Raw genomic sequence first — 12,393 nt, forward strand, 5'->3', positions numbered from 1 at the left:
AAAGATACAATACTACAGTTTCAAGTATGTCGCGAAGCAGGAAGGCATTTCAGGGTTCCCCTGGGGGGTTGGAGCATACCCCCCAAGAATAAGGGGGTGCTATAGTATATGCTATTCATCTGAAACTCCAGAGAAGACAGACCCAGACTGTGTGACAGAAAGCAGGACGCTGATGGGAGAAGGAGGTCGGACTCAGCCTGGCAGGGGCAGGGAGTTGTCGGCTAGCTCTGCACGCACACCTCTGTCAAAACTCACAGATCTATGCACTTGAAACAGATGCATGGAAATTTCTATCTCAGTAAGTTGGTTAAGAAATGTGTAATTAGGGAAGGAAATACTTGCACAGTTCTCTATTTTTCTTCTTGTTCTTGCAGCTGTCTTGGGCATTTGTAACCCCAAATGTGTCTGCAGTTTCAATAATTATTGGGTTTTTCGTGGTTGCTTTGGGGTTTTTCTTCCAACAAACTAAGCTCAGAAAACACTTCTGCGTGTGAGGATGTTGACCTTATGCCAGTTGGTTATGTAAGAACAAAGAGAGCACATAGCAAATGTATATTAATTGTTCCTTCTTGCTGAAAACATTAGGTGGAGATGCTTTTTGCTGTGACTCATACAACATATTTGTACTCACCCCTCCTGCACATGCTCATTTGGCCCATTCTGATTTTTCACAAGGTTGTTTCAACTGTGCTACCTTTACTCCCTGCTCCTTGGGTTTGGCTTCATTATTTGTTCTCTATGTGAATAAAGAAGCCCTTCCTAAGACACATGGGGAACGGATGAGCCATTTCTGAGCCTCCCTACTCCGAGTATGGCAGGCACAGTATAAACACAGTGTGGTTATGTCCCCCAGCCTCCTCTCTGACTCCTTTCTTCTTGCCCTTCCAGACTCCAGAGCCAGGTGCACACCAGCCAGGTGAAGGTGAGATTGAAGATAACCAGCTCCCCTCGCACCCTGCAGAGCCAGAGAAGCAGGGGGGGAGCCAGGAAACTGACCACGATGATTGTGAGACGTTGTCCCACCAGAGTGAAAGTCGATCAGACACAAAAACTGATCCCTTTGAAAGTGCCTCCGACACAGAGTCCTTATCTGGGGACCTCCCAGGGGGAGTCTGTTTCTCTCCAAGCGGGTCCTCTGTGGACAGAGAAGCATGCTGGAGAGGCCCTGAAGCCCTGGCAGCTGGACCTCCTCAGGAGCAGCATTTGACCCATGACCCTGGGCTTAATGCAGAGAAAGAACTAGATTTGCCCCCTGGCTTAACAGAAGAGTTTTACAAAAATGAGCCACAAGTCTGCACTGTAATCACAGGAGAAGAGGAGGCAACACACCTTTGGGGCTGCACAGCCAGCCTGGAGTTAGAGTCACGGCCAGCAGGGGACCCTCCCCATGCAAGGTGCTGCTCACCGGGTCCCACAGGCAGCAGCAGTCTCCACCTGGCACAGGGGGTGACTTCCAAAGCCCGCAGGGAACTCTCTGGTGTTTCTCTTCAGAAATCCAGGTCTGAGAGCTACCTCAGCATCCCAGTGGTCAGGCCTTTCCTTTTCTGGTGCTGTGAACTGGGTCAGAGTTGGCCCCATATTCACAACAGGGCCGGGGCTCCCGTGCTGTCTTGCAGAGACGTGCTGGACAACTCAGCCCCCCTAGGGGCCAGAACAAAGACGGGAGATACTCCAGGCCCTGCAATGGACACAGACTTGTTCTGGCCCCAGCCCTGCTTTGATGCCCCCTGCCAACCTCCGTTAGGGACGTCTTGCCTCCTATATGCCAAGCGTCACAGTAGTACCCCAGAAGATGTCGGTGATGAGGGCAGGGTAACCCTAGGGCACGGCTCTCGGCACATGAAGACTCTGTTCAGGGCCCATTCCGTAACAGGGCTTCCCTTCGCTTACCCTGAGGATCCTGTGGGACAGAACTTTGTGAAGTCTGGCACCCATTTGAAGGAAGGGACAGAAAATGAACAAGATCCAAGAATACAAAACACCCTTTCTTCCGTGTCCACTCGACCGACTCATTTGCTTCCTGCTTCTCAAAGTCGCAGCCCTTCTTTGCAAGATCTGTTCAACGAATCCACTGGTTTCAGCTTGAAAAAGTCCTCTCAGGACACGTCCCCTTCAGGTCCTGGGCAGGAAGACCCACTGGGACAGGATTCTGGGTCATGCCCAGTTGCTTTGCGCCTTACTTCAGAGCTGGGGAAGCTCGGCATGGAGGCGGCGCCAGGGCCTGCCAAGTGCCAGCTGGAGCGCTGCCAGGAAAGCAGACCCGGGGAGTGCCCAGGCCCTCGCCCCGCACAGAGTGCTGCTGATGTCAGAGACAAACAGAAGCACCTTCAGGACATTTCTGTCCGGGCAGGAAACCAAACCAGTAATTACACATCAAAGTGTGTTCGCAGTGAGAAGAGAAGGCTATCCGCTGGGGCCACGTTCCCACAGCAGCCTGGCACTGAGGGGACACAGGTGTGGGACAGTGTCCTGATGGGCTGCCCCCAATTGAACACGAGTTCAGATGCCCCAGAGAGTGCCTTGAAATCAGGGGCCAGAGACACTTCAGGGGAAGCTGGAGAAGCTGCGGTTCTAGGCCCAGATGGCGGGAAGGATGCTTTGCAGGGTCTTTCAGAGTCCAGAGCCAGCTGGGCCTCTAGTGGCAGGTGCACACTTATCATTATAGCTGTGGAGCAGAAAGGCCTCCAGGTCCCCAAGAAGAAAGGGGGTCCCCTTCCAGAAATGCTGGGAGCTGGTGATGGGGCGCTTCAGCTGGTGGCCCAAGCCACAAAGCCAGGAAAAGTTCTGGTTCTCCCAGCTGCTTCTGAAGAAGCTCTGAGCACAGAACAACCCTCGGAAGAGAAGCTGCCTGGAGAGAGCCTGAGCCCGGGGCCTGAGGGCTCACACAAGGCAGAGGGCCTGCACCCCGCTAGCAGCTGGGGCCACCAGTGTCCACACTGCAGGCGAGGGGAGCGCAGTGCAGGCGGCCCAGCCAGCCGGGCCCCGGAGGGCGATGCTGCTGGAGCCACAGAGAAGGGCCCTCAGGAGCACTTGCTGCTTCCCAAGGTGACCCCCTGCAGAGGAGGCAGGCCTTCAGTTGCTGAGAGCCAGAGACTGGAGCACAGCAGCCGGGGCTCTTCTAGCTCCCAGGAGGTCCACACCAAGAGCCCAACGGGGATGGAGCCGTCTCCCTGCTTCGTGGACTGGGTCACTCCTCCCAAGAGCAGCCCCCGGGGCTCAAGCGCAGGGGCCACTGGGCTGGTAGAAGGAGGGGATGTAGGGACACGGCGGGAGCTCCATAGCAGAAGACCTTCCACAGAAAGCTGCAGCGCAAAGAGACTCAAAACAACAGAGAAAAGGCTCAGAGCAAGGTTGGCCTTAGCTCATAAGACCTTTTCAAATTTTTTTGAGTCAAAAGTTTTAGAGAAAGAGAAGAGTGATGAATGTTCCTCAAGTTCTTCCAAAGGCCAGGGGAAGAGCAGGCTGCGCCAGAGCTCCTGGCGTGCATTTCTGAAGGGCAAAGATGCAGAAAGCCCCAAGAGGCCCTCCCCAGTGAATCTGCTTCTAGGACAAGAAATTCCTGCCCCACCAGTGACCGACAGTCACTGCGAGGTGTGGACCGAGGACAAGGAGGACTGTGTTTTTAGCCACCACTGGGCACCCCCACGTCCCGCCACACCTTTGTCCTCCAGGAGATTGGTCTCTCCAGAACATAGGAGGAGAAGTGAGCCATCTATCAAATGCACAGCCCCCCCAGAAGGTGGTAGGTACCTAGCTTCAGGTATCTTTCCTGAAACGCCCTGGCCGCCTTCCCCCTCCAGCCCTCAAGCCCCACAGACAGGCGTCCACCGCACCCTACCCTCCAGCTCTGCCTGCTGCTTGACACTCGATGTCCCAGACACACCCTGCAGGCCCCTGAGCCCCAAGCCCCTGAGCCCCAGGCCTGGTGCTCTGGGCACAGGTCTCCACTACCCCGGCAGGGCCAGTGCCATCTCCATGGTTTCTCTTGGAAGCTGCAGCGATATGGACAGCAGTTCAGGGACCCCTCAAGGACCCAAGATTTCCAAGGCCCGGACAAGCCTCCTGCTTTCTCTGCAGATGCTAAACCAGGATGACTGGAAGGAAGACAGCAGGACACGAGGCCAGCGTTCTTGCGGCCTGAGCCCAGCGCCTTGGCTCAGGGACCTTCCTGGCAGTGAGGTGAGCTATCTGGGAACCACACCAACCCCACAGGGAACTGGCCTGAGTAAGGCTTAATCAAAATTACACCCAGGCAGCACAGCCCTGACCAACTTATTGAAATTTATCAGACTAACAAGTGGAATTGTCATTTCAATATCTTTTTATGTTGTTTTTCTTTTTAACTCTATTAATTCAGCCATTTTTAATTTCCTTTTCTATCAACTGTAGTCTCCTCATTTTCTATCAGGTGGTTGGTATAGGTTTTTTTGCATCAAATTTAGTCCTTCTCCAATGTGACTTTTAAAAAAATTTCTCCATGCTGTCCTCTAGTACTTTAATGGTTTTTGTGTTGTTTTATCTTATTTAAAACTTTATCCAGTTGGATTTATTTCAGTATATAAGGCGATAGGAGTTGTTCGTGGTTGTGAAATTTCTGGTGAAATAAAATAGTCTCTTCTTGCAAACGACAGCGGGGCTCAAGACAGCTACCAGGGCTGGGTAGGGAACAGGAAAGGTCATACAAGGGTACGATTTCTCCAGGATCCTGCTGCCCTGGGGAGGAGAGATCTTTTTGGAAATTCCAGAGTACTCTGAGGACTGTGAAAGTAAGCCTCCTTTGCTGCTTTAGACCAATGGGCCCTAACATTTTTGGCACCAAGGGCAGGTTTAATGACAGACACTTTTTCCACGAAGGGGGTGGAGAGGATTGTTTGAGGATGATTCAAGCACATCACATCTCCCCCTCAGATCATCAGGCATTAGATTCTCATAAGGAGCACAACCAAGATCCCTCACATGCACAGTTGACCGTGGGGTCCACTTGCCTCCTGTTATATGGCTGGGGCTGGGGACCCTGGCTTTTCACCAAGCAGTATCCTGTCTCTCATGTGCCTGGTGCCCGTGGGCGAGTACAGGGGTGAGTACGGGCCGTGTCATGCTGCCCCACCCACTGGCAGGTACCCCCCAGTCCCTGCTCAGACAAGGTGTGTCCAGAGCGTCCCTCCCGGCCCAGGGGAGCTGCGAGGAGTGGCGGCAGCAATGGGATCTCTATCCCCTGGAAATTGCTTCACCTTCCCCAGCCTGTTTCCTCATCTGTAAAAAGATAAACATAAATGTTAACAGTTTTGGGAGGCCCCTGTGGTTCAGTGAGTAGGGTGCCGGCCCCATATACCAACGAGGGTGGTGGGTTCGAACCCGGCCCTGGCCGAACTGCAGCAACAACAATAAAAAAATAGCCGGGCGTTGTGGCGGGCGCCTGGAGTCCCAGCTGCTCGGGAGGCTGAGGCAAGAGAATTGCCTAAGCCCAAGAACTGGAGGTTGCTGTGAGCTGTGATGCCATGGCACTCTACGAAGGGGGAAAAAAATGTTAATGGTTTTATTTTTTCCTTTAGGGCTACTTTATTTTTTTATTACTGTTACTGAAGTAAAAAAAATACATATGTAGCAGAGCAAATATCTCCTTCTAAAATCGTCCAGTCCCATTCCACAGAGGAATGAACATGGTATTCTAACGTGTACGACCCAGACCCTTCGTTATGTTCACATACAGGCTTGTGGGAACATTTCGGGGAAAGGACGTTACACCATGGGGGTCACACTGCATCTTTCTTGGTGACTCAGTGATATAGCACGCACAGTTCTCCAGCGATTCATACACCTTGTTCTCCACTAGATGTGATAGACATCTAGTGACTAGATGACTAGATGACATCTAGTGACTAGATGACTAGATGACATCTATGACTAGACTGTATTTCTATTAACTTTCTAGACATCTAGTGACTAGATGACTAGATGACATCTATGACTAGACTGTATTTCTATTAACTTTCTTCTACTGAAAATTGAGGTAGTTTCCAGTTTATGGCCATAACAACTGATGCTGGAATAGCATCCTGTACACATGTCCTGGGTATTTCTTTTATTTCTGTAGGGTAGAGGAACTATACAAAGGTGTGTGCATTTTTAGAAGATTTCAGGTTACTTTCTGGAATGACTGTGGCAGTTAACACTCAACAGCAGGCTGGGTGCCCATTGCTTGACACCTGCCTACCCAGTGGCTTATTGCCTATTTTATTTTTCAATTTTCTGAAATACATAGAGAACTTGATTTAAAGAGAAAAGCATAGTGGTAGCTACCTCAGAGTAAAATCAAATAGTCAAAAAATATTCTATAGTATTTGAATTTACAACCCTGATTTAATAGTGCTATAAATAGAGGAGAGCCTCCATAGTTGACCACCTCCTTCAGTTGACCTAATTTTCATAGACCAGACAGGCACCCCAGGAGGCCTCGTTCCTTATTTTGACCACCTCCATATGTGGACCTGTTGGTTACAGTCCATTGGGTGGTCAACTTACTTATATATGTATGCCTGTTTGTATATATGAGATGTAACAATTAAGTTCATGAACTCATCCTAGAAAAAGTGCCCCGTGCCTCACTGCCAAATATCACTAAGCTCCCCCTTTGAAGTTCTCCCCTTGGGAAGCTTTGCGCCAATGCCAGTGCTTAGTCTGCCCTTCAAAGCAATTTTGGATCTCATTTTCTGGAATGGCCATCCCAGCTGTTGCCGTATTACCCTTGATATCCTGAATATCATAAAAATGTCTTCCTTTCAATATTTCCTTTATCTTTGGGTAAATAAAAAAAGTCATTGGGGGCAGCTAGGTGAGTAAGGAAGGTGTTCCAATTCGGTTATTTGTTATTGGCTAAAAACTCCCTCATAGACAGTCATCACTGGTGAGCTCCTTGGGACCATTTCTGCACATACCTTCTTATGCCAAGATTTTCAGTTAAGATTTTCCTGTTTCACTGTTGGTCTGCTACCCTTCTCACTGTTACCCAATGTTTTTACACATGATCCGATGAATTTTTTGCAATGTTTTCATCAGTTCTGCTCATTGCTGGCTGCCCTGACCTCTCTTCATCAGTGACATGGTCTCTCCCCTCAGAAAAACATTTAATCCATTTGTACCCTGCCATTTTCTTCAGGGCACTATCCCCATAAACATGGAATAACATGTTCCTGATTTCACTTCCCCTCTTGCCAAGTTTAACAAGAAATTTATAAATGTTTGTTCTAATTCGAGCTCCAACATTCTCATGATGACATGTAAAAACATGCAACAGCAGTAACGAACGCCACTCAGCAGGACACCTACGTATTTTGATACCAACACAGCTGCAAGACACTCATCTACCGAGGTTATGAACCCTCACTAAGCTATTTACACAGCGCTGCCAACGTAAGTGCATGGCAGCGAGTTCTTGAAGTTAAGTCGTCAGGCCTCGTATGTATACACACATGTACACACACAGGAAGAAAAATTCCCATGTCCCTTGCTCCGTGGACATCATATACAGAATGGAGCAGGTGGCTGGGCCTCGGGCACACACCTGGACAGCCTGCGTGGGTTTTAACAAACAGTGAGTGAGATGATGATTATAAGGTGTCCAGCCAAGGGCGAGGCCTGAACCTGTGCTTGATAAATGTTAGTTCCTATTCTCTTTCCCTTTCACATCTTACCAGAAAAGATGAGGGTTTAGCAGGCGGCACACCACAGCAGAGACTCGGGGAGGGGAAGGGAGCAAGCTCTGCAAAGTTCCCTGTCCAGCCCCACTAGAATGGAGGAGAAACTCCACTCAGAGACATGCCTGCTCCATCTTGTGGGCGCTCCTGAGAGAGCAGGGTGTGTTTGTCACCAGAGTATTCCCCTTTCTTCTCTCCACAAAGTCACCATTCTTAATAATTGTTAGATTATCTTCCAGGTTTTCTTTCTGTAAGCAAGTGTTATATTTGTAGCGCAGCTGTGATCATGCCATCTAGAAAGATTTTAATTTTCGATGCTTTTACATCCTGTGCTTTGTTTCTTTAAAGCTCTTTCAAGTTGAGAAATAAAGAAGTCATACAGAAAAGCATAATACGTAAACATGTAGAGCTATAGTGTAAGCAAACACCTAGTGACCCCACCAGGTCAAGAAATACCACTATCCAGGGCAGCACTTGTGGCTCAAGGAGTAGGGCGCCGGCCCCATATACCGGAGGTGGTGGGTTCAAACCCAGCCCCGTCAAAAACTGCAAAAAAAAAAAAAAAGTATCATTTCTAAAAAAAGAAAAAAGAAATACCATGTTCCTCACATCCTTCCCCTTCCTCCCCTCTGGCCCTAACCACTAGGCAAAATTCTGCGGTATACAGTTGTCTTTCATTATCATTTTACTGCCTAATTGCAACATAGTGTGGGGGGTGGGTGCCTGTTTCTGAGGTTTCGATAAATGAAGCCTTACACTTCCGTTAAACCTTACTCATTCTATTTTGTGTCTGTCTTCTCTTACTGTAATTAAGAACCATCCTGAACTGTCTGTCTAAAATCCTTTCATGGTCATTGTTATATAGAATTGCCCTGAATCATCATAATAGTGCACTTCTGTCAGCTGCAGGGTGGACCTGGGGTCGGGTCCATCTGGGGCGACTGTGAGTAGCACCACCACAAACTTGTCAGGCACCTGCTGCAGGTGTGTTTCTGTTGGTTTCTGTGTGTTTCTATTGGGTGGATTCCTGGCAGCACACTGGCCTTTGGGGCATTCCCATCTGCAGCCTTGCTAGATACTGTCAAATTATTTTCTCAAAGTGACTATCATTTACACTCTCTCATTAGAGGCTGACTTTGCTCTGTATTCTCATGAACATGTAGTGGTCAGTCAGCCTTCTTAGTTTTGGCCGTTCTACTAGGGGTGCAGAGTTCTCTCACTGTGATCTTCATTTGCATTTCCCTGATGTCCACAGAGGCTGAGCAAACTTTGATGTGCTTATTGGGGTTCTGGACACTCTTGCCAACCTGAAATAATCCAAAAGGTCAGAATCTAGTTTCAAGAGAGTTTATTTAAGCCCAAAGGGGGTTGAGGACTCCTCAGGGAGGGACACTCTTCCAACTTGCCTTGGCGAGTGCTCCAGAAAACAAAGAGGGTCTTGAGAAAAGAAAAAGGACAAATTAGGAGATGCTGTGGTTTCAAAAGATGTTTGTCAGGAGTTCTCATTGGTTTACACCAATGGCATTGGTTGGTGGTTGGCTGCACACTGTCAACTGTAGGGGGTGTGGCATTTCCTGGATGCTTGGTGTCAGTAGAGAGCCACATAGCAGGTTGCTTCAAGAGGTAATTATTTAGCTCAAGGGGGAGGGCTCGGTGACTTCTGTTACATTTTAAATGACTCCTGGCCCTGAAAATTGAAAGGGGCTTATATTCCTCATATAAAAGGTTTTTTCCTTTCTTGCTCTTGTGGGACAAGTCTGTCTTAGTTTCTGGTCTACTTGTCTGTGGGGTTGTCTTTTTCCAACTGTTGGTAAAATGTACCACAAATGTCATTTCCCACTCGGCATGGTGTGTCTTTCCCCTTCTTTAATGATATCTTTTTTTTTAATTTTTATTGATTTTTAATTCTTTTTTATTTCTGGATAATTCGAGGGTACAAAGAATTAGGTTACAATGTTTGTATTTGTTAGGTAAAGTCCCTATTGCAGTTGTGTCCTTCCCCCAGGAGATGTGTCGTATACCCCCACATAGGACCCAGTAAGTGGGAGCACACCAATCCTCCTTCCTCCTCCCCTCTTCCCTTCCCTTCTTCTCACTCCTCCCTTCCCCCTTCTTCATATCCCTCTTCTTGAATTGAATTGCATTTTTCTCTTATGTGAGAGTGTATTACTTCATCTACTGGCTTCATATTAATATTGAGTACTTTGAATACTTGCTTGTCCATTCTTGTGATATCTTACCAAAAAGAATGTGTTTCAACTCCATCTGGATTGTTCCAAAAAATGTAAGGTCTCCATCTTTTTTTGTGGCTGAATAGTATTCCATGGTCTACATATACCACAATTTGTTAATCCATTCTTGGATTGATGGGCATTTGGGCTGTTTCCACATCTTGGGGATTGTAAATTGAGCTGCAGTAAACAGTCTAGTGCAAATGTCCTTGTAATAAAATGTTTTAAGGGCGGTGTCTGTGGCTCACAGCCCCATATGCTGAGGGTGGCAGGTTTGAGCCCAGGCCCAGCCAAAAACTGCAACAACAACAACAACAATAACAAGAATCAGTGGATTTTTGTTCCACGCCTGTAGCTCAAGCAGCTAACATGCCAGCCACATACACCAGAGCTGGCGGGTTCAAATCCATCCTGGGCCCACCAAACAACAATGACAGCTACAACCAAAAAATGGCTGGGCGTTGTGGCGGGCACCTATAGTCCCAGCTACTTGGGAGGCGAGGCAAGAGAATCACTTGAGCCCAGGAATTGGAGGTTGCTGGGAGCTGTGATTCCATGGCACTCTAACTAGGGCGACAGCTTGAGGCTCTGTCTCAAAAAAAAATTAAAAAAAGTTTTAAGAGTAGTTCTCAGTTTTAATGTTTAATCTTTTCCCTAGACTAAGTTCTTAAAGAGAATCCCCTAAATGACTTTTTTAAAAGCCTTCATCGTCTTGTTTATTACATTTGGGTCTCTGAGATGCCTGCAGCTGGCTTTGGTGTTCCAGTGGTCTGTTCGTCCATCCTTGTGCAGACACAATGTCTAGGTCACGGTACCTGTATAGTAAATGCTGCTGACCAGTCACCAAATCCTCCCACCTGCTCTTTTTCAATTTGATAAACATTTGTTGGGCGCCATTTGTGGGCAGAAGCATTCTGGGTGCCATGGATATAGCACTGAATAATGTAGCCAGCTCTCTCAGAAAAGGGAACTAGACATACAGTGGAGGTGTTTGAGGGAACATCCTTAGCTCGTTGGTTTCAGGATGTGACATTTGACCCCGCAAAGGTGATCTGTGAGGTCAGCCCGGCAGCCCTCTTGGCATTGTGTCCCCACTGGGACTTGATGCTTCAGCACTTTTGGTTGGATGTTGCGCTGTTGCCCTCACCTGAAGGTTGCCATGGGGTCCAGCCCTACCCAGTGTCACCTTGAACCTGTGAGGGCACAGCATATTTGTGTGTGTTAGTGTGATGCAACCAGGACCAGCACCAGGCAGTGCACGGGTGGGGAAGGTGCTGTTTGCATTGAGAAATTGCTTTCCTCTGTAATTTCAGGTTTGGGTCCGTGAGCTTTTGACTCCAGGAGAAGCAGGCTCTGGTGTCTGCTGTGGGCACATACAGGTCTGTGTCCCTGGCTGAGGGGGCTTAGGAAAGAGAGGAAGATAAATAGAGAACAGGATAGAAATATTAATAACTGGCTGAAAAGAATGAGGGGAAACTAGACATCTGGAAACACTCTAGGTGTTTTAAAATCCTCATTGGGTGACTTCCTGACCCTGAGTCTTGGCTGAAGCCCACAGTAGGGCTTCTTTGTCTATCAGGGGTTGGTCCAGGTGACTTCTTAGGTCTCTGTCAGGTGTAATGTCGCTTTTATAATTAATGCTGGACACCTCTACTGGCAGCCATCCATAGCCTTTCTGACTTTGATAGCAAGGATCCAAGGTACTTTGTTTACATTTTAAGTGTGTGTGTGTGTGTGTGTATGAGAGAGAGAGAGACAAACAGACAGAATATAGGGATACATCATGAACATTTTCTAGCCTTTAAAAATCTGTTAATATCCTATAATTTGCATGGAAGAAGCCCAAATAACTATCGATCCACGAATGGATTAATAAATTGTGGTATATGTACACCATGGAATATTACACAGCCTTAAAGAAAGATGGAGACTTTACCTCTTTCATGTTTACATGGATGGAGCTGGAACATATTCTTCTTAGCAAAGTATCTCAGGAATGGAAGAAAAAGTATCCTATGTACTCAGCTCTACTATGAAACTAATTTATAGCTTTCACATGAAGGCTATACCCCAACTATAGCAGAAGCCTATGGGGAAAGGGCCAAGGAAGGGGAAGGGAGGGGGGAGGTTTTGGTAGAGGGAGGGTAATGGGTGCGGCCACATCTACGGTGCATCTTAGAATGGGTACAGGCGAAACTTACTAAATGCAGAATACAAATGCCTACATACAGTAACTAAGAAAATGCCATGAAGGCTACGTTGAACAGTTTGATGAGAATATTTCAGATTGTATATGAAACCCACACATTGTACCCCTTGATTGCACTAATGTACACAGCTATGATTTAACAATAAAAATAAATAAATTTAAAAAAAAAAGAAAAAAGATGGAGACTTTACCTCTGTCATGTTTACATGGATGGAGCTGGAACATATTCTTAGTAAAGTATCTCAAGAATGGAAGAAAA

General features: G+C 47.5%; 1 protein-coding gene across 1 annotated transcript in view; it reads left to right on the plus strand.

The window, feature by feature from the left end:
* ARHGEF4 (Rho guanine nucleotide exchange factor 4) overlaps nucleotides 1-12,393 on the plus strand; it is a 219,169-nt gene that overhangs the window by 64,421 nt on the left and 142,355 nt on the right. Inside the window, exon 2 of the mRNA XM_053597142.1 lies at nucleotides 889-4,179. Coding sequence (XP_053453117.1) covers nucleotides 889-4,179 — 3,291 coding nt within the window. The remainder of the gene's footprint in view (nucleotides 1-888; nucleotides 4,180-12,393) is intronic.

Source organism: Nycticebus coucang, chromosome 7, assembly GCF_027406575.1.
Source record: "Nycticebus coucang isolate mNycCou1 chromosome 7, mNycCou1.pri, whole genome shotgun sequence".
NCBI lineage: Eukaryota > Metazoa > Chordata > Mammalia > Primates > Lorisidae > Nycticebus > Nycticebus coucang.